The sequence below is a fragment of the Strongylocentrotus purpuratus genome, unplaced genomic scaffold (genome assembly GCF_000002235.5).
Source record: "Strongylocentrotus purpuratus isolate Spur 01 unplaced genomic scaffold, Spur_5.0 spur5_scaffold_20, whole genome shotgun sequence".
Taxonomy (NCBI): Eukaryota; Metazoa; Echinodermata; class Echinoidea; order Camarodonta; family Strongylocentrotidae; genus Strongylocentrotus; species Strongylocentrotus purpuratus.
In genome coordinates, this window is record NW_022145606.1 from 28055937 (window position 1) to 28078235 (window position 22299).

Below are 22299 nucleotides of genomic sequence, written 5' to 3' on the forward strand. Positions count from 1 at the left end.
AATAATAATAATAATAATAGTGGGTCTTGTATAGCGCTCATGTTAGTCAGATTTGACCCTCCTGGCGCTCCCGATTATTACCCTGGCTTTAGCACGGCTGCCATACGGCGCTCTAGCATTTCAAGGAATAAATTCCTACCAGGTACCCATTTACATCACCTGGGTGTAGTGTTGCAAATGTAGATCAATGTCTTGCCAAAGGACATTATTAAACAGTATAAAACAGATTCTGCTTACGATATACGTCAAACATAGACTTTTATCATTCCATTTGCTACTTTTACTTCACTTCCATTAAAATTAATTAACAGATACCGCAAATTCATCTATGTTTTGTTAATAATTTGTTGTTGTACCTCGGCGTCAGGGGCATATAGACGAATAATCATTTGAAAATGAGTATTTGAATGTGATGATAATGTAATATGATAATGTAATATACGAATGGGATCAACTACGGTCGAGAAAAACAAGAGACAGGGAGAGACAGGAAGGTGCCAATTAATTGCGGTGAAGGGTTTTCATGGATTAGTGGATCTGCGATTGTATTATAACAAAACTAGGATATTAGAAAAGTACAAATTTACAAATAGAAAAAAGTGAAAGGCGTAAACATTATAAAACAAAATGAAACGCCGATAATACCAAACAACAACAACAACATCATCAACAACAACATCAGAGAATGTGTGTGTGTGAGAGAGAGAGAGAGAGGGAGAGGGAGAGAGAGAGAGAGAGAGAGAGAAAGAGAAAGTGTATGTGTGTGTGTTTGTGTGTAAGAGAGAAAAGAAATGAGAGAGAGAGAGTGTGTGTGTGTACGTGTTTGTGTGCGAAAGAGACAAAGAGACAGAGAGAGGAATGTAGGGCTATAGAAAAGAGAGGGAGATCGAGAGAAAAGAGAGAGAGAGAGAGTGTGTGTGTGCGTGTGTGTGCGAGAGACGGGGGAAGTACGTGAGAGAGAGAGAGAGAGAGAGAGAGATACATAGAGACCCAGACATAGACGGAGAGAGGGATGGTATGTACACGCGAAATAGTGAATGAGGGAGAGAGAGAAAGAGAAAGAGAGAAAGAAAGAGAGAAAGAGAGAGAGAGAGAGGGATGGAGCACACGGGGATGGGAGATAGAGAAATAGATTCCATTTGCAATCGTCATTCGATGGAATATAAACGTGTTGATAATATTAATATTGATGATAATGATGTTGGTACGGCGGTAACGCCCCTCCCCTCTCCCCCCCCCCCCCCCCGTCCCCGGGCTCTATCGAAATTAAGTTGAGAAAATGTAAAAAATCGAACAAGGAGAAGAAAGAAAGGTAGAATAATTGAAAGGAAAAAGAAAGAACACGAGAAAGACTTTTTACTATACCCCCTATAATAAAATTAGAATAAATAAATAAATAAATAGATATATTAATAAATAAATAAATAATATTGTTCCAGTGCCCCTTCGATTTTGACTCATACCTTAATGTAATGAACAAACAGAAAGTCATAACATACGATTACAATTTATTTTATTACTGAGGATAACAAAGGTGACGAATCATTTCTCACTATTTAACTAACCTTAACTTTGTCTCTAACTTTTTCTACACAAACGAAATGAAGAAAAGGCTATTCAAAATGATGAGAGCATTTGAAGAGCATTCTTTTCAGGAGGCATCATTTTATTGATTTTATTTCCTCCTAAACGAACATGAAAATTAAAGGTTACTCCAAAATTAATGTTCACGTTTACCAGAAATCCCCCCTTTTGGGAGGTACGTTTGCTCGGTGGTAGTCAGGTCACACGGAACGATTTTCAAAGTGTGGTGGTGGCGGGGGGGGGGGGGGGGGAAGGCTAAAATATTTACGATCAGGGAGAGCGTAAATTGGCGTGCATGGTCCAAATGAGACACTTGCTAAAGATTATAAAAATTAACGTTGACCCATTTCATAGGTGAAAAATACATTTGTGTTTCAAAAGGATACAAGCGAGTACCGTATCATCACTTTTCCCACATATTTCTAAGATGTATTTATTTCTTTTTCTCTTTAACATACTTTTAAGTGTGGGGGGTTGAGCTCCCCCCCGAGCCCCCCCCCCCCCCCGAGCCCTGCTGTTTCGTGACTCTAAAGACTTAAAGAAAATGAGATGAAATGAACTTAGAAAGAAGAATACAAAAAAAAAATAGAAGAAGATATAAATTCGAATTCCTGAAAGGCAAGGACACACCGTTTACAATGTTACAAGGAGTTGATGCCATTCTTGCTGGTGTCATCTAACGAAATAGAGAAATTGTGAAATCTTATTAACTTAATTTTTTACATCAAGTATTATCAGCAACAAAACCAAAAAACACTCTTAAAGATAAGCTACACAGAGAGACAAAAGCGTGCTGAAGTCGGGGAAAAGCGCATAACCCCCTCATACGTTCTTTTTGAGCTCTTCATTGATTATTGATCTTAAAGTCACATAGAAGTTAGCTCTCATGTGGAATTCGACACCGTTCGGGTGTTTACCCCAGAGGCGGCCCTCCTTGGGGGCAGGGGGGGGGGGCACAGTGCCCCCACTTTTTCAGATACCCCAAAAGTGCCCCTTTTTACATAGGAAAAGTGCCCCTTTTATTTTGTAAGAAGTGCCCCTTTTACTTTGACAAGTGCCCTTATTACTTAGTAAAAGTGCCCCTTTCCCCTTTTCACCTCTGACGAGTACCCTTTTTATTTTTGACACGTGCCCCTTTTCCTTCGATATGTTCCCATTTTCCTTTGCAATAAGAGTCCATGTTCCATTCTCATAAATCTTGAAATTATCTTGAATAAGTGCCTTTTTATTCTCTAGTAAGTGCCTCTTTTCAGGTACGAGAAGTGCCCCTTTTCACTTTTAATAAGTGCCCCCTTCACCTCTGATAATTGCCCTATTCAAAACTGAGAGGTGCTCCTTTTACTTTAATAACTACCCCTTTTTAAACTCGGATGAGCACACCTTTCATTTTAACATGTGCCCCTCTTATTTTCTAATAAGTGCCCCTTTTCCTTATGATAAGTGCCCCCATTAAAAAGAGACAGCTCCTTCCCCTTCTCATAACTACCCCTTTCCCTTTCTAATAAGTGCCCCTTTTCCTTATGATAAGTGCCTCCATCCATAAAAAGAAAGAGCTCCTCCCCCTTCTCATAACTGCCCCTTTTAAAAATCTGAACGGTGCCCCCTTTTCATTCAACAAATGTACATTTTCCTTTATTATTAGTGCCCCTTTTCATATCTGGTCAGTGCCCCTTTTCAACTCTGATAATTCCCCTTTAATAATGATAAGTGCCCCTTTTCCTTTCTAATAAGGGACCTATCCACTTTTCACCTCTTATAAATGCCCCTATCAAAATCTGATGGGTGCCCCTTTTCCGTCAACAAATGCCTTTTTCCCATTTTCATAAACGCCTCTTTTTCATCACTGGTGAGTGCCTCTTTTCAGGTAAAAAAATGCCTCATTTTCACCTCTTATAATTATCCTTTGTACTTTGACACGTGCTCCTTTTCTTTTCTAATAAGTGTCTAATATCCCTTTCGATAATTGTCCCCTTTACATGTAATCATTAAACGTGCCCCTTATTTAAAGCGACTAAGAGCAATTTCCCCCAAAGTTCACTCACTGCCCTCGCTCGCATTCAAAGATGATATAATTATGTTACTTATCAAAGGTCTTTTCAGTCTTCCGTTATGAGAATGTGCTTATAACCCCATCACGATTGGCTTTTTTCCTCTTTATAAGATGTAATTTTTCGCACTGCGACCTTACAGATCTTTAAAATTTTTCTCGCTCGCTTCGCTCGCTCGTAAATGCATATTCAGACATCACACCCAACTGTAAAGTATGATGCTTAAGCGATATCTTGTATGATGTATGAAGAGAAACAAATATTGAAATCATCCCTGATAATGTAATCACAATGTAGGGGTATATACCAATGTCTAAACAATTGTATATTTTCGCTTTGAGATTTCCCACTGTAGGTGCCCCTTTTTTCCAGAAAGTGCCCTTTTTTGTTGATTGAACTGAAGTGAAGAAGAAGAGTGACTAAATTCAGACAAGATCTAGATCTCTAGTCTATGTAATCGAAACAAAAGACACTGAGACCGATTTGAATTTAAAAAAAGTATACAAACTGTATAACATTAAAGTGCTGAGTGATTCGTAGAAAAAATCATGGTTTTATTTTATAATCTAGAAATGTATGTCCTAACTATCAATATGCCTTTTGAATTGTCAAAAAATTCAATCGGGAAGTCTGTTAAATTAGAGTTTATAATTTGGTTTTTCACACTACCCATATCGTTTCTCCACCCCTTCGTGAAACATCGAAGTGACCTCTATTATGCAAATTTCGGCATACTACGTCACGGACAGTACTCGACCTACCTCGTACTCAGGCTGCTGCCTTATCCGTACAATGTGTTCATAGTACACGAAAACTTACAAAATCTGGACTGGTTTACACAATTTACTTTGTAAAAGATTCCTCCCAAACTTCAAGAAAAAAGAGATGCTAGCCTTGATGAGTGAAAGATGTATCGCATAAATCCCAATTTCCTCCATGAGATTCACAGAATTTGGTTGTCTATATTGCCATGATTCAAGTTGCCGATAATATTGTTGTGATGGTGATCGCTAGCTGGAAGTTGCATGGGTGACGTGAAGTCTGCTGGAAAAAACTTCATATGAACATTTTCCTATGTTGACGACTTCACAAAATTCATCTTTCCACTAAACAAATCATATCCTGTCTGTAATTAAATGTTTTGATTGAAGTTTTAACATAAGTTTGGGATTAAATAGTTTTAGTGTGTCAATTGCCGTTAGATCTTTAGGCTGCCGCTGTGCGAGCCGTGTACAGCAGGGCGGTGAACGTAATTGTTGTTGTTCGGTACACGGCTGGCCCTGGCGGTCGTCGTGTGGGCATTTTCGGTGGCTAGCGATAGCAGAAGAAAAAAGAAGGGCCGTGCTGGTCGCGTTTTATGCAGGTGGTTGTTGTGCACGGGTTCTTAACTGCATTCACGGGGGGGGGGGGGGGGGGTATAAGTGGTTGTTATAGACAGGTTGTCGTTAAGACGTGTTTGACTGAATGCTAATGTGAAATAATAAAAATCAAAGTGAAAGTGCTCACTTAATTGTGCTGATATACGTATGTGCCCTCATGCATGTCGCTCTTCTTGCAGTAAATACAGTCATGCAGCCGAGTACTAATTCACAAAATTCATCTCCAAATCCATTAAACAAACCAACACCAACGTGTATGATCATTTGACCGAGTTCATGTAGAGTCTATATAATTATATCCAGTGAAAGTGAATCGAATTAGAAACTAGATTTGTAATACTTGTTTGGAACAAGTATAGGTGGGCTGATCCAACAAAAAATTGAGACAAAATAAAGGGTACATTTGAGATAGCTTTTTGTCTCAGCTACAACATACTCGAAGTTCAGCGTAAATGAAGCTAAAACGACGTAGATATTGCTCGCGAAAGACGGGAATGTAGAATCAAGTTTTGAGAAGAAAAAGATGTCCCATAGAGAATACACGCAAAATGTGAAAAATTGACATGCCTCCTTTAATCGCAAAAATACGCCATGATGCCTTTGTCAAAATGAAAAATTGTGAAGATTAGATTTGTAGAGAATTGTCTCAGCTAGAACATATCAAAATTTTGAAGAAAATTAATCAATTTTTAGAAAGATACAATCAATTTTCCAAAAAAATGCTGACGTCATAATAGGCAAATTGAAATTTTGAGTTCAGAGGCCATTATGATGACGTCATGAGTTAATTGAGGGTCAAATGAGACATGAAATTATATCTCTAATTCATACTCGATCAAAATATGAAAAAAGATTGGGGTCACCTTGCATCCTAAAGAGCTACAATGGATTTTGCATAGGCATGTTTTTGCCCATATATGCTATGTATTACAAGAGCTCGCGCGCACTGAAATTTATGTTAAACGGTCCATTATTCAATTATTAATAGTCATAAAGAGACAAACATGGTATCAATTTGTTTGTAAAAATATGTGGAATATTATGAAAGAAAAAAAAGGGCGATTCTATGGTGTCTAATAGTTTTACGCGCGAAAACGCGCGCGCATGCGCGTGTGCGCGATTTTTTATAAAATGCTTAGAATGGCCTAAAACGTATGCAAAATGATTTTGAGACGATTTTGAGCATTTCAAAATTTTGCGCGCGCATTGACGCGCGGACGTACGCGCAAGCGCGCGTTATTGACTTAAAATTGACCGGACGGATATTGACCCTGATCATGATAAATATGAATGAGAAATACCTTTTGGTTATGAAGATATGATCATGAGTTGATTTTCGTAAAATTTTACAAAATGGCGCCTAGATGACGTCATCAGTGAAGGTCAATGTTGAAAACGTTATTGTGCTTTGTACATATGCCTATACATATGTGTGCCAAATTTCAAGGCATTTGATCGAGCCATTTTCAAGTTATCTTGCTAACAAAAAAGTGGTTAGAAATAAGAAAAATATTTAATAAATAAATAAATAAAGGCAATTCTAACGAAATTATAAGGTGGTCTGTACGTTATACAGCCCACCTGATAAACCACGATTGAATTTTATTTGGGGGACTTGACAACTGAATTGAGAATACATAACTTCAGGGTAACTTCATGACTTGACTTGTCCTTGTCTGTATACTAATGGCATTCCGACCTCTAATTCGTTCGGGATATTTCAAGGATGGAAGGTAGTCTTATCAGTATTGGCCCCCTAAATGGCCCCTAGCTAGCCATAATGTGGAATGTGTCGTACATAGCATCCCATGTCATAAAATGGCTTCCTCTGAGCCTGATCGTACAGAGTTTGAGGTAGAAGAGGAAGCAGCAAATGGCTTCTTTGAAGGAGATTGTCATGATTCCCCTTTTGAAGATGACGAGTCATCATCAGAATCAGAAGAGGAAATCTCGTCAAGTGAAGAAGAGGAGAATTTCCCAGAAACCGAAGAAAATGATAATGAACCAGAACTTCCAGATGATGATCTTGGCTTTGATAATGGATTCGGAGCTGAGCCATACATGTTTCAACCAGTACTTCCTCCCGGAGTAGAAGCCCGTAGACCTCCTGTTGGTGACGACAGAAATCGGCTAGAAACTTTAGATTGGTATGTTTTTTTTATTTACACGGTAGGCTGGATAAATGCATGACCAAAATGTAATAGCATAACAAAAATCGTCTCGTCGGGTCTTTTTTCAAAAAAAGAGTTGGCAGGGCAAAAATATCTATTATTTTCTTCTCACGATGGCCCCGGCCATATTCTGGCCGAGTGCTCTTTGAGTTACTGATGCAACGTATGACAAAACAAATGATTTGTATCATCCCCCCCCCCGCTCAGTGTTATTTAGGGTACGGGTATATGCATGCATGTTCCCTCTTTTTGAAAGCATATCCCCCCTATATACCTAAGGTGTGACGGGTCGGACATTATTGTCGCGCGAAAAAGTACCCCTTTACCGGAAATTTTAGGAACACGCATGCGGTCGATCCGGCCCTCCTCCGTCGCCGCGGAGAGGGGGGGGGGGGGGGGGGGGGAGGAGGAGGGATAACAATGAAAAATGTATTGTGTTCAGCTTGAATTAGCTATAGAAGCTTTTTATTCAAAACGAACTTTTTTTGTTGTTGGTTATTCCTTTTTTTATCTGAATAATAAATAGTAAAAAAAAAAAAAAAAAAAGGGAGGCGAGCGGGGACGAGAAACTCGTTTTTTTTGTTGGTTATTGGGCCTTATTAGTATTTAGGCCTATACTCATCACAGAAATGTGGGTGCAATTGTTGAATCTAGATTGCCCAGGTAGACACGGGGGCGAGTCGAGCCCGAAAGTTGCTAGCGTTATTGTCACAATTGTGTTTATTGTATTTATAGGTGCCGTTGTGGGAATTGTGTTCTGATGAGATCAGTTACTGAAAGTGTTTGCTGTCAGGAAGTCGACTGCATCAAAACCAAGATGGCAGAGACGGACACGCCAGATGGATGTTTACGTGACCACGAGGCCTTTTGGCGAGTTGCATTGGACCCAATTATTTTGGACATTGCTTATGCCAGCTATGGCAAGAAACAGCGACGAGGGGTAGGAAACTATGCACAAGGGAACTTGAATGCGTAAGTTAATAACCTGTTATTTTCTGTTTTTATTATTTTCCAAACTATGGTCCAACCACAAGCCACAAGCTTCTTTTTCCTCTTTGTTTTGAAGGACTTTTTGGTGCCTTAGCACTAATCCCACCTCACAAGCAAAGAGTATGGTTGCTGAAGAGGGCGATTAAAAAAGTTAATTGAAGTCCTTCAGACTGAACCAAAATAAGGTGTCCGTGCAGAAACTGTCATTGATCAAGAAAGTACCGTTTATTGGGGCGCATCCTGGAACATTGAAGTACAAAGAACCCATCAATTGTTTTCGTAACTGGCGTACCGATAAGGGGGGGGGGGGGAGGAGTGCAGTGGCCCCTTAACTAAAATTCAAACACGTTTTTTTTTTCTTCTAATCCCTTACCAGTGATTTACAAATATTGCTGCATGAAATGACAATAATTTTCCCAGAGTTTTTTTCTAACTTTTGCCAATTATGGAATATACCTCCCCTCCCTGGGATCTACGCCTTTGCACATGTTTCAACTTTGTTTCCAATTTTCTTTTATCTTTTATCTTTTGACAGGCGATACAGATACACTGGATACCACCAAGTTGTAAGATGGTGTTGGGGTATTCTTGGCAAATACAACCGTGTTCCTATTCCATCGTGCGTTATTGATCGCATCGCCACAACTTTCCCCCCACCGCCAGGGCAGCCCAGACGAGGTTTTCTGTATGCCCCTTTGGATTAATCATGGACTAGAAGATCAACTTTATAAAGAATAACAAAGATTAAGAGAGCAAACATTACTCTGCTGTAGAATAATACAACATTTATTGCAATTTAACACTTTATCTCCATCTCCCAATATGCTCATCAATCTGGTTTCTGTCAAAGTATCACATATTAAATTATGACAACTGACTGGTAAACTGTTGTTATTTCCAAACAACTCAATGGAATAGAATGATGAAGTACAAAATATATTTGATTTGATCAAGTAAACTAAGTCAAAAGTTAGCAAGATTCAATTTCATTTGTTTAATTAAATTTTAGTTTCATTTTAGACAGATAGGATTGGCAGAAAACCTGATTGAAGAAATGTGTCTATTGTTTACAATTTGCAAAATCAATAGGAAAACAAATTCCATTATTTCGTTGATTTGTTATATTTTTAAATAAGCATTTGCAATATTTCACTCAATTTGCTTGCTCACAACACATAGTACCTCACTTTGCAGCTAAAATTACTCTATTTTACTTCTCACTATTTTAAACAATTATATTATATAAATATTTCTTTAAAGAAAATATCTTTCCTAGGTCTTTAACATTTTAATGAGGCAAACTTACTATTACTGACTTTATAGACAGTCTGCGGGAAGTTTCACTGCAGAACCGTTGAATGAAAATGTCATATTTAACAACTCTGACTGATATCATTTTAAATTCACTTTAATAAAGTAAGACAATGAATCAATGAACAAGTTTGAAATTGTACATTATCAAAGTTTCTTCTGTAATGCTTATGGCTGAGAAAAATATAACAAATTGAGATGAACACATAAAATAACATGTATAATGATTGTCATTGCTCCTTTACTAGTGCAACCTTTCCTATATCCTTTATGCACTTCTGCATTAAGTTATGCACAATGAAATTGTTACAACACAAAATAATTAGTTTTGCAGTCATTCACAACAACACGTCCACTTTTCACTCACAAAGTGAATAGCATTATTATGGGTGAGATTCATTTTGAGAGGTTTCAAAGTAAGCCTTAGTTACTTCACACATCATGGTTAATTCTAATCAGAATAACTACAACTGAATTTTATATACTCAGAATTCGTTCTGCCCACTGCAATGGATACGTGCTCATGAAAGTTATGTAATCATTATTCACTCATGCACAAGCAGTACACCCCATGATACACAGGTGGAAGTATTCTTTGAATAAAGGGAAACAAAGGCTATTTATGTAGCACCTCCATCGCTGTAGGAGTGATTATTTCAAAATGTACAAATTGGGACCTCTTCATGTTTTGAAGATCTGTGGATATTCAGGGTCATTGCAGATATGTGCTAACCGTGAACTGGTCTATTCAAATGTTATGGCCCTTTGGCAAATCGGCTCTTCTCACGCTCCAATGCTTCATCCATGGTTGGGCGCTCCATGGAAGTGGACATTGGTGGAGGTACATTGCAGAGCAATGGAGTTTCTTCTCTTAGATTTGTATTTCTTGAAAGAGCAAGTCTGGTAGATTCCGAAAAGAGCTCATGAACATACTCTGGAAAAAAACACAAAATAAACATTACCACCCACAAGTCATTCTATAGCATCAGTACATGTATATTATCTTTGATTATCATTCTTTTTTCTTCAACTACTAGTATCAATGCCGAACCAAATAGGAAGGATATTACACCAGAAGTTCTGAAACTACGCAGTGAGGCCTCACAATTAATCATGGGATAAAAAAGTGGCTTTTATTGGGTGCTCAAAACACCTCTTCAAATGTAAGGGTTGCATCCCATCCTGTTGGGTTTGGAACACGGGCGAGAAAGTTTAAAAACCTTTGGTGTACACCACATATTACATGATAGAGACTAGTACACATGTATAAAAAGGTTGGCTTTCAACTGATGTCTTGAAATACTAGTAATCGCATGTTGCACAGAATTTAAGACAGGTGAAACTAATGAATGTCATGTCAATAACAAGCCTTCTTGCAAACTTCCTTGTATTATTTACTTTCTAATTATATAGATTTGATTTGAAAAGCTTTAGCTCACCATACGTTGGGTTCACCAGAACTTTCCTCAGCACGTAGGTGTCCCTCCCTCTTGGATGAGAGATGCTCCACTGCTCCGTTCCGTCCTTCTTCTTCCTCTGGGCTCTACCAGAATTCTCATTGAAGTGCATGGCGGCTAAAAGAAGTCTGTTAAAGTTTTTAAAAGAATTAAGATAATTATTGAGTATAACAGTTTCTGATAATTGTAGGGACTCCCTAACTTGCAGAAACTAAAACTAAAAAAAAAGTGGGTTAGAGAGTATAGAGTTTAATGAATTGAAGATACGCAAATACAGTATAGTAGTACCTGCTTTCAGCGTTAAACTAAAAATAAAAGATGTCTAGTCTGCAGGTACTCGTGCACTTGTAGAAAGTTAAACAATAGGGAATACTAACAGAAGCCTAGGGGTATAACCCCTGCCAATGACTACTTGCATGAATACAGATTTACTCTTCACTACTGATTTATAAATTTGTGACTGCAAAATATATATCCTTACCTGGCATGCATCCCTTGGTAGCTGTATACATACAGCTTGGGAGCAAAATAATTAATCGTCCCATGGTAGGCCTCCACTGATGAGGTTTGTTGTGCCGGGGACATCATTTTGATGTCCTTCAGGAGGTACTTTGATTGGCAAATCCTGATGACTTCGTCAGCTGCCGTGGAATCTATAGAAAAGAAAACAATATATTTCCTGATAATGTTATACCTGCATCTACAATTTGGAAAACGTGCAAGCTCTACTTATTATAAAAATAAAATTATCTGAGACTTTAAAAAATATACTTTGTTCCAACTTACTTGGAAGAATCCATGCTATGCGCTCATCCACCTCAGCCAAAGGGCCGTGAAGACACTGTGGAAACACATCAGTCTCGTGGTCATGTATATTCATGATGTGGTTAATCATGGATGACCACTTGGCAGCCATCACCTCTTGGCCAGCATCTGGTGTAGAACTGGCCACCCAGTACATGTGGTTGGTGATGGATTTCGTCCACTGGTGGAGCAGCTCACAGTCCTTTTTCATCCCAGCAGCCCGTAGTTTCTTCTTTAAACCTGCATTTAAAGAAAATTAAATGAACGGGAAGAAAGTAAACATTATTTTAAAGAAATCCAAACATTTGACAGATTTGATTTACTGCTCAACACAACGACAGTACAGGGTATGTCTGGAGAAGTTACCATAGAATGATGCTGGCTTCGCAAAGCGGCAGGGTAATCAATTAATTAGCTCGAGACTGCTTGCCAGTCAGATCTGTAGTGGCAAAGAATCGCATGGTATGCAAAACAATCGTCATACTGGCAATGATAATCTAACTTTAAGAATTATTTAGGAGTTTATGTATGTCTATTGTTATAGTAAAACAAGATTTAGCGCCTGTGAAATGTCAACTATTTATCCCACTCCCCCTCAACGCTACACAAAACTTTATTGAGTACTGAACTTATTTATAGAGTGTTAATTATGTACCTTTTGATATGTGCCAGACGTCAAAGTAGTGTTGCACTTCTTTCAAGTTCTGGCGTATCCAGGCTCTGACTTGGACGTGCCTGTCCGTGATGATAGTACCAAGTTCAAGGTCTGTCTGTTCGACCCAGACCAGTCCCCGGCGCAGAGCCTCCAGCTCCATGTTGTAGCTGTTGGCCACCTCACTTTTCTACAAAAAAATAAAATAAAATAGAATGGATCTGCAAATTAATTTTACAGTAGAACCTCATTAACACGAACCATGTTGACACAAAAACCATGTAACACAAACCAATTTTGAAATTCCTTAAATTAATTGATAACACAAACTCACATTGGTGGCCCATATATTTCAAATAAAAGCGGTTCCACTGTACTAAGTGTGGTTTGTTTCACATCCAGCAGGAGGGGGAAAAACACAATATTGTACACTTGTTAACAAACATGCATAATATAGCAAAGCCAATATTTACTCATTTTTATAACTTATCTAGAAAATTAGCTCACCTGAACCAATTCTACATGGATGACTTTGTTGATATTCATCTCCATGAATGTGTACGAACCGTACTTGGCCGTATGCCCCGGGCTGTCATTTCTGGCATCTCCACCGAGCACAAGAGGTTCCCCCAGCTCTTGAAGCTGTTCCCGCATACCCCCTGCATCTTCTCCCAAGTGTTGATGATAGCAGGCTGAAGGTAACGTCGCTGGTGCTGCATGAAGGTGGAGTAGGAGATGCCAGCGATACTTGCAGAGGACAACACCCTCAACACTTTCTTGGGGGAAGCACCAGCAAAAAGTATTGCCCCTGACAACATGAGGTTACCAGCAGGAAGGTCAGCAATGAAAGGCTGGCTATACCACTGACGGGTATAGCCACAGTTTGGCTTATGTACGCATCGTTGTTTGATGGCAACCAAACTCCCTTTCATATGGCTGACCTCACCTGCTGCCTCACCATTGCACAGTGGACAAACCTCGAAAAGCTGCAACAAGCAGGTCTCAAACACCAGGTACTTGGGCTCCACATGAGGTAGGGAATCTTCGCTGTGTGTTAGTCTGAAAACATAAATTAAGGACAGACTTAAGGACAGCACATTAGTCGCATTTATTCATCTAGACTTCACAAGATATTTGTTTTCAAAGGACTTACACTCAAGACTTTGGATTTATTTCAAAGCAAAATACAGCACACACTTGGTTCTAAAATAGGTTGCTACATGTAGCTGCATATCAAGAAGAAACCAAAATATTCATGTTGGGAAAAAAGAACAAATAAAAACTTAAAAATTCCACAACAATCCCAGTATCTTACATGTCAGAAGTCAATGCTGGTTTACAGGTTCCAGCATCACCAAGCTCATCCAGTGGACTGTAGTCAGGATCCTTTGTTTTGTCATCTTCTTCCGGTCTGACATCATCTTCTTCCTCCGGAGGCCCCACTTCCATGTCTGTGTCTGCTTCAACATCTCCAGCTGTGTCTGCTACATTTGCCTGGCTGGATGGATCCTCATATTGTGTCCACGAGTCCTTTGTTTGAACCTTGATCAAATCCGTTTGCATTCCTTAAAAAGGGGAAAGACAAGGTTCTTCCCAATCAGAGATGCAAATGAGTTGCAAAAAATGATAATGATCAGCTCTTGCACTTTTTGCATTCCAGATTTGTATTCTTTTTATTCACCAAACCATGCTTTTTCATTTTACTGTACAAGATAGAAATTTGTGCCGGATGTTTTTTTTTTTCAGAGTATGTTCATGAGCTCTTCTCGGAATCCACTAGACTATTCTTTCAAGAAATTGTTACCCTTTACCTCAAATTCAGTTCATATTTACTCTCAGGAGGCAAACAAAAGTATATGTGACAATGAGGCTGATATAAAAAATACCTTAGTATACCAATAAATATTTGGCATATTTTGTGCAATATCTCTCAAGTATAATGAATTTGAAGCTAAAATTTGAGGATGAAGATGATAAAATTATGGGTTTTCATTTGATATTTAAAAAAAAACATAGTAATGCCAGTTCAGCCCTAGGCAATGAGGCTTAAGCTAGCTCATTATAATCAAACGTCTACCTTCAATGCTGGTTGAAACTGGTTAATAAAATTTAAAGTTCAACCAACCTTTCTTTAAAAAATCTCTTCTAAAATGTATTCTTTAATTTCACTTACCTTTGTTGTTACCCCAATATGTACTACGCACATTGACGGCCTTTGACCGGTAGTATACCTTGGCTGGTTTGATGTACACCTGGGTACCTTGATGGCATTGGTTCTGCAAACAAAAAAAAAGTTTTTTTTAAATACAAGTTGTGTTTTAAATTAATTTATGGCAGATAAAAAATAAGTTGGTCGAAATTGGGTGCTTTTTGGTGATGAAAATTACCTACAGTACCATCACTTTATAAAAAGTACTGACAATGCACCTTAAAACCTGTAAGCTTACCCATATACCATTATACAGACAGAAGTCCTCCCAGTTCTGGCCACATGACCACTTCCACTCTCCATTCCCCACCTTCCTGAGATGACGCAAATAATTTTAGTTTTATTTGAGATTATTACGGCCACATTGTTATTATACAATTTTCCTATGCTACAGAGCAGTAAAAGTTGATATTTTACCTGGTTTGAACTTGTTTCTGTCGACGTAAATCCAGATGGTGTCAATGTTTGCTGTGAAACTTGTGCTGGTGGTTTCGCCATCAACGCAAACCGCTGCAGATGTTTTGCAGCATCTTCTGTTGTTTTGGCTTCCCACTTTTTCCTGAATACTTCCTTTTTCCTTTCAGATTCTTCGTTCTGCTTCCTCTGGTGTACTGCTATCATTGAAGTTGTTTCCTGAAAAAGGAACAACCAATAGTAAATACTTATTATAGAAGCTAAACAAATAGTGGCTCAAGGAATACCTTGTAACTACAATATTTACACATCTGGATTTATCGAGGGGGGGGGGTTTAAATTTGAAAATCGCGCTAAAAATGTATAAACGACTCAGCTAGCCAGCCGGTGGGGGGGGGGGGGGGGGAGAGCTCATTTTTTTCTTTTTCTTTTGGTTCAGGTTCTTAGGGGGGGGGGGGGTGTAAGAGTACATTTCTTTCTTTTTTTGTCCCAAAAATTTGGCCGGTCGATATATCGTACAGTTGGGGGGGGGGGGGGGGGTAGGTCACCTTTTTAGGGTTCGAGCCCCCCCCCCCCATACGTTGACAATTAATGATGCCCTCCGTTTGAAATTCTTTGTACAAATCCTTCCAGGGACCTTCCAGGGACCATTATGACTGAGACTAGTCTAGGTCTGGTCTAGATCTAGACCCTATGAGATTTGAGGTGATAATCCTTTGACTTGAGGGTACAGAATTTTATGAAAGGAGTAACTAGATCTAGACATAGAGGTCTAGTTCTAGGTCTTTAATGCCAAAAATAATAGGCCAGGGTCTAATAGTAACATGAAATAATAAATATCAAACTTTCAAAGGGAAAGTGGTCTAGGCCTAGACTACTCACTCCAGCAAAGCAGCGAGAGTCAATGCTAATGCGTGTTGGCCTCTAGCAATGCACTACGTGTTATAAGGCAGCATTCCCACACATGAATAGTCAACACGACAAAGGCACACAATCATGCCGATGTGGCTGATCGAAAAGTATGACAGTAGGCTTACAATAATAATTTTTTATTATTCTTTCTAACATCGGGAAGTTGATTTTTTTTTTTTACTGCTATTTAGGTGTCAACAATTATTGTTACTAAAGTACCTATTTTTAGTGAAATTAGTTGAGATTTGTACAGTAGTGTTTGAAATGTTAAGAATCAATAGCAGAGCTTATAATACACAGCCAGGATAGTAATGCAGCTATGTGTTGGCCTACTCACTTGTGTTCGTGCCCTCAAGTCGCTCTTCTTGCAGTAAATAGACAGCCGACGCCGGGGGTTTCCACTCGTCTTCTTTGATGATGGTGTTTCGTCCATTTTTGCTGGTATCAATATCTTGGTTGGCACAGCATCGTCTGTCAGTTCCCGTTTAAATTCAGCAGAAAATGTCCCTTCCTTACGCAAATTTTCTGCTAGTTTGTACCTTTTCACGAAGTCATTTTCTGTGAAGTGGGCGTCGCATATTTTTACACGGTTGTTATGGGAGACACCGGGGCCTGTAAAATCCTTGCGATAACGTTTCACAAATTTCACCCATTTGTTTCGTCGGCTGGGATCCTTCTTTAAGCTCGGAAATCCATAGAAACTTGCTGACTTGTTTCGAGATGTTCTTGAACATCCGTAAACGATGCAGTTTGTCGGCATTTTGCTGAATTTCGACAGAAACGCGTTTTTGGATAGGGTGGTATTTTACTATATCGTGATGTTCGTAAGTGTAATTCGCGGGTACTTTCGACATGTCAGATTAGCGCGCGGTCAACACTACTGCAAGTGACGTCAGTGGTGACGTCAAGTCCTGACCTGCATCACGTGACTGTTAGTTAGCTTTTCAGAATTGACCGTTTGTGTTGGCTGAAAAATGCCAATTTCAACACTTAATAACAAAAAAACGGTAAATCAGAGAGTAACAAAACTTTGATTTATTTGTTCAGTATATATCAAATAATGTATACCCAGCATATTTTTAATTTTGGAACACATCAAAATACGAGTAACTCAGCACTTTAAGGACTGGACTTCTAGTTATGCCTATCCATTCACTAAAATAAGTAGTTTCACTTCACTTCCTGTTAAAATTCTTTCAATCAATGACAATGAATGCTGCCACTGTGCCAGCTGTAAATTCACCTTCACTGTCCTGCTTGCCCAGTGACATCATAAGCAGTGCTAGCTGATGTCCTCTTGGCAATGCCAATGGGCTGTTTATTCCATTACAGCTAGCATGTGTTATAGGGAACAAGGCAGATTTATTTGGTAAATTTGTATGATCATTGAGATTTTAACCTTAATTAAGGCAATAGTTTAGTGTTCTTCTTTTTTTTGGGGGGGGGGGGGGTTGAGACTATCAGCTGTGATTTTTTTTTCCCAAGAAAGAAGAAATATTTTCCTGCCCAAATATAAACCATTATAATTTGTGTTAACATGAAATATTTTTCTATCTTTTTACAATCAGACTATCATCATGGGGAGAATTTGTGCTGTTATTGGGTGCTCGAACAGTACATTCAAGCTTGATAAATGGTATTCACAATTGTGTGACAGACATGGCCTGAAATATGGGGTCTGCGTATGCCCACCACCTTTTGTACCATTCCCTTTTCCTTTGCAAAATAAAGATGCAGACGGCCGTCGACGATGGATAAAGGCGATAAATCGAAAACGTCCAAATGGCAAAAACTGGGAACCAACGTATGGTTTGCTCATATCACTTTCAAGATGGACAGAGCTAGTGCAGCGTGGCCAGACCCAACAATGGATCTGGGATACAGCTCAGCACACCAGTCTTCACATAAATCTCCTCGTCTGCCGCCAAGAGAAATACCTCAGTGCCCAGAAAAGAAGAAATTAACAAGTAAACGGAAGAGAAAGAAAGTCGACTTGACAGGAGATCCTGAATCACATGAAACCTCTACGGCTGAGGAGCACCTAGAAGTTAGTGAGACAGCTTCAAGTAAAGAAAATAGGACATCAACATGTAAACGGAAGAGAAAGGATGTCGAATTGACAGGAGATCATGACTTACATGGATCCTCTACTCTTGATGAGCACCAAGAAATTGATGAGACAGCTTCAAGTAATAAGGAGAACAGATCTGATCATATTGTTGGTGCACATATCACTGATCACAATTATGGGCTACATTGTGATAAAAGATTATGTACCTGCCTTGGATGTGTTGCAAAGCAAAAACAAATTGAAGATCTACAACAGAGGAATAGTCATTTACAGGCAAAGCTGAAAGCTACAAAGAAACAGCATGGTAAGAAAGGTGATTTTGATATGACTACTGTTGTCACAAAAACTGATAAAACTGTCAGATTGTACACTGGATTTGAATCCAAAAAGTCACGAGTAATATGTCCTTTCCTTTCATTCGTCTGATGAAAGGGACATAATGTTTCTGGTGATTCGTTGAACTATTAGATTGGAGCCAAGGAACCCTATGTCTATATTAATTAAGGGAAGCAAACATAGGCTGTGCAGGAATACAGTAATTGTGCTAGTCAAATGCACGGGTATGAACTGGTTAGTGTTTATTTCTGTCTTCCCAAGACGAAAATTCAATTGAAGCCCCATTGAATGTCCCCATTGAATCCCAATTGGCAATTTGGAGTAAATGGAAAGTGAAACAATGGGTACCCATTGAAACCAATTGGCAATTGGTCCCCATTGAAACCAACTGTCAATTGGTTTTAATGGGGACCAATTGCCAATTGGTTTCAATGAGTACCCATTGTTTCACTTTCCATGTACTCCAAATTGCCAATTGGTATTGAATTGGGATTCTATGGGGGCATTCAATGGGGATTCAATTGGTAAATCGATCCAGTTAGAAGAACCAGTGATAATTAAATTACTGATACTTCATAATCGATATTGGCAACTGATGTCAACCAATTAGATATATTCCAATCTCATTTGCATTAACCTCATCACATAGATCATTTGAAGTGAATTCAAGAGTTACATTTACAGTGACACAGGCTCGTACACATATATATACTAAATATGCATGTTGTTTCTTGGTTAGTAATCATACAATCAATATATCTATTGCTAAAAACGTGAATGTAATTGTTACATCATCAGACAAAATATTCTATTGGTTAATAATTGCCGAAGGAAAATAGAAATCACAAAATTGATGTGCATTGTCATAATTTGCTTAACAAATCATGATAAATTTATTTTTCTGTGACACGTGTAAAGTGATAATGAATATTCATGAGATGCCTAGATCTGTTGGTTTATATTGGTTTATGTTGGTTTCTATTGGTTCTATTGTTTTTTGTATTGGTCTTATTGGTCGTAATGGTTTCTATTGGTCCAATTGGTTTCAATTTAGCATTGGTCCTATTAGTTTCTATTGATTTCAATTGGCCCTATTAGACTTTAATGGAATTTCAATTAGTTTCAATTGGACCAATTGAAGTCCAAATTAAGGCCAATTGGTCCAATTGAATCCAATTGGGGACCCATTAAAGTCTAATGGGGCCTAGGCCAATGGGGCCAATCTGGACCAATTGAAACCAATTGGGGACCCATTAAATTCTAATGGGGCCTAGGCCAATGGGGCCAATTGAAACCATCCGAAGTCCTATTAAAGTCCTTTTGAAACCTATTGAGACCAATTAAAACCAATTGGAACCAATTGGAACCAATTGAAACCAATTGGAACCAATTGAAACCAATTGAAATTTCAATTGGTGTTCAATTGGTTTCAATTGGATTTTCGTCTTGGGTTGAAGCTAGCTTAACTTGATACATTTATTAGAATATCATATATTGAATGTACCTCTTTATATCTTGTATCAGGGCTGGACATTTATGTAATAAATAAAACATGGACATGTGAAATTGACTAACTACATGTATGTATGTCGGGTTCCAAAGTATTACAAATTTACTGTTTTTCTATACACATTTACATGTGTATTCTCTTGGGCTATAGGAATACATTTTTTTTGGAATAATTGAAGTGTGCTATTTACCAAAGTATTGTATGTTTTGTGTGTGCATATATTTTTATCAAGACAGAAAATAGGATTTTTGTATCCTTATGCAATAATAAAGCAGCTAACTACATATGATATGCAGCTCAAAAAGATATCTTGATCATGAGAATAGTTACATTTCTCATTTTATATTTATGTTGTAAATAGTGACAGAAAGAGGTTTTCTTCTCCAAGCCGAAATCAAATTTCCGCATGTAGAACACGTGATCGGACTTACAATCGATTGTATCTCTTTCTTCAACAGGGCCCAGAAGTGATTACTGTTCTTTTACTACTATAAGTTCCAATCGATGTGCATTCTAGTATTATTGTATGTCCTGTAGAGTAGTATTAAAGGTATTACAAAGTTTTGGTATGGGGTCATGAATTTGGTTCAAATTAACATATTGGAAGCATATGCGTTCCTACAATATACATTGATCGTTGTCGCGGTTGATATCGAGTCTAAAGTTATGAAATTATAAATAATAAACTCTTTATTTTGTATAGCTCCCTCTCAAGGTCAAAATATTAATTTAGCTATGAAACAATGTTTCTTGACTGAAATCGACCGATTAGCTATTCCCGTTTGGAAATTATATATCCCAACTACATATCTGAGATTTTCATGGTCGCAGCTACGATTGTACGGCCATAGGCGCTATATGAAATTTATCAAAATTTACCGGGAGCACCGGTAAATTTTTATATTCAATTTTTCTTGAAAACAGAAGGGTTTTAGGGGCTATTTTTTTAGTGCTTATAATACATCCACAGGGGCATCAAAATATATCAAAATTGTAAAGATTCACTATCCACCCAATTTTCAAAATTTCCCAAAACTTTGTATTACCTTTAATTTAGTTTTTGTACACTATATTTGCTGTCCCCAAATAATTTGGGTGAATTGATGGAATAAATGAAAATAACATTTTCAGTAGTCATCTTCATTTATAAGAATAAATTGGTGTTGATTCCCTGACTAAAGCTGTTAAAGTTTGTTCTCTTGCCTTTACTTCATGCAAGAAAAGCATACTGTATTCAAAGGTGTAATTGTAGATTTCATCTTTTTTGTACCTCAAAAATAGAATGTTGATGATTGCCAACTGTTACAGCCCAACATGGTATATTACACGCACATTGTATTACTTCTTGATAGTACTTGTTACTTTTGTCTAGATATTGCAGAAGGTAAACCGCATAAAAATTATATATGGCAACAGTGTCATATGTGGTTATTTTCTCTTACCCACTATGTATAGTGGAAACTGAATGTGATTTTGATATGAAAACAAATTGTTTGATCTTATGATTCTATTGGTTATACTGTGATGTAAAGAGTGCATGTGCACCCTGCAATATGCAATTCTACACCATATAAAGGTTGCAAATCTGCACCCTAAATGTGCTTGCTTGCATCCCAAGGGGTGTATGTATGCACCCTTCAGGGAACAATAATGACCCCAAACCCTTGCACCCTATATGGGACAAGTCTGCACCCCAAACCCCTTTGTTCTAGAAATGGATTCCCCATCTCTTTCAGTACTGTCAGAAGTTCCCATCCCTCAAGAATACTGCCTATACTCCAGGTTGCTGGTCATGGTGATGTTGTCTAGTGTAAGCAGAACCGTTTTTTGGCTTTATGGCCTGTTTCTCAAACTCTGTAGTGATCCTTTAAATTATTTAGAACCAAATAAAACACAAAGTAACTTAAAGAACATCTTACCAGTATTACTGAGCAGTAATGGGAAGGAGCAGTTTTCCTGACTTGAATTAGTGAAATAAACTAACTGCTAGGGATTACGATAGAGACTATGCAGGGGAACCACTCCTAAAGAAATTTGAGAACATGGGGGGACAAATAAATGGGAAACATAAACATGTAAACATTAAAAACTTAATAATTATCAGTCAATTTTGACCTTGACCTTCACTTAATGCAAAGCCCTGAGTTCTGGCGTACTCACAAGTATTACCAAATGAATTGGCAACCCAAGTTAGTTGAAAATGACACCTTAAACGTTTTTTTTTTGGACTATTTGGTTCAAGAGTTAAGCGTGTTTGTACAATTATTAGACCATGCAGCGGACTGGCGGCCATTTTTTATTTGACCTCTCAGGGTCATCAGAGGTCAAATAAAAATGTGAAATAAACTAACTGAAAGGGATTAAGGTGGAGGAATATGAAGGGGAACCATTCTTAAAGAAATTTGAGAACACAGGGGAGAGCAAACAAATTAATGGGAAAACCTTCTGTAA

The 22299-nt window shown here is 38.1% G+C and overlaps 3 protein-coding genes across 3 annotated transcripts; 1 reads left to right on the forward strand and 2 right to left on the reverse strand.

The window, feature by feature from the left end:
• The first annotated feature begins 6829 nt into the window (after window positions 1-6829).
• Window positions 6830-8876, forward strand: LOC105444840. The gene is made up of 3 exons (XM_011679595.2): window positions 6830-7158; window positions 7918-8154; window positions 8708-8876. Exons 1-3 carry the CDS (start codon window positions 6830-6832, stop codon window positions 8874-8876), a joined length of 735 nt encoding a protein of 244 aa, XP_011677897.2.
• A 1312-nt stretch (window positions 8877-10188) lies between these two features.
• LOC105444839 lies at window positions 10189-13446 on the reverse strand. The gene is made up of 6 exons (XM_011679594.2): window positions 12904-13446; window positions 12400-12586; window positions 11727-11984; window positions 11422-11593; window positions 10923-11068; window positions 10189-10417 (listed from the first exon to the last, which is right to left on the reverse strand). Exons 1-6 carry the CDS (start codon window positions 13048-13050, stop codon window positions 10239-10241), a joined length of 1089 nt encoding a protein of 362 aa, XP_011677896.2. The 5' UTR covers window positions 13051-13446; the 3' UTR covers window positions 10189-10238.
• A 261-nt stretch (window positions 13447-13707) lies between these two features.
• On the reverse strand, window positions 13708-15275 carry LOC115927669. Its single transcript, XM_030993821.1, has 3 exons — window positions 15023-15275; window positions 14570-14672; window positions 13708-13961 (listed from the first exon to the last, which is right to left on the reverse strand). Exons 1-3 carry the CDS (start codon window positions 15224-15226, stop codon window positions 13708-13710), a joined length of 561 nt encoding a protein of 186 aa, XP_030849681.1. The 5' UTR covers window positions 15227-15275.
• Between the last annotated feature and the right edge of the window lie 7024 nt (window positions 15276-22299).

Excerpts from the sequence above, each read along its gene's own strand:
- LOC115927669 (XM_030993821.1), bottom strand. The coding sequence starts at position 15,226 with ATGATAGCAGTACACCAGAGGAAGCAGAACGAAGAATCTGAAAGGAAA. Across the intron at positions 14,673-15,022 it reads CAGAAACAAGTTCAAACCAG|AACCAATGCCATCAAGGTAC; the intron begins GTAAAATATCAA and ends TTTTGTTTGCAG. Across the intron at positions 13,962-14,569 it reads ATATTGGGGTAACAACAAAG|GAATGCAAACGGATTTGATC; the intron begins GTAAGTGAAATT and ends CCCCTTTTTAAG.
- LOC105444840 (XM_011679595.2), top strand. The coding sequence starts at position 6,830 with ATGGCTTCCTCTGAGCCTGATCGTACAGAGTTTGAGGTAGAAGAGGAA. Across the intron at positions 7,159-7,917 it reads CGGCTAGAAACTTTAGATTG|GTGCCGTTGTGGGAATTGTG; the intron begins GTATGTTTTTTT and ends TTGTATTTATAG. Across the intron at positions 8,155-8,707 it reads GCACAAGGGAACTTGAATGC|GCGATACAGATACACTGGAT; the intron begins GTAAGTTAATAA and ends ATCTTTTGACAG.
- LOC105444839 (XM_011679594.2), bottom strand. The coding sequence starts at position 13,050 with ATGCGGGAACAGCTTCAAGAGCTGGGGGAACCTCTTGTGCTCGGTGGA. Across the intron at positions 11,985-12,399 it reads CGTCTGGCACATATCAAAAG|GTTTAAAGAAGAAACTACGG; the intron begins GTACATAATTAA and ends CTTTAAATGCAG. Across the intron at positions 10,418-10,922 it reads TCTGGTGAACCCAACGTATG|AGTATGTTCATGAGCTCTTT; the intron begins GTGAGCTAAAGC and ends GTTTTTTTCCAG.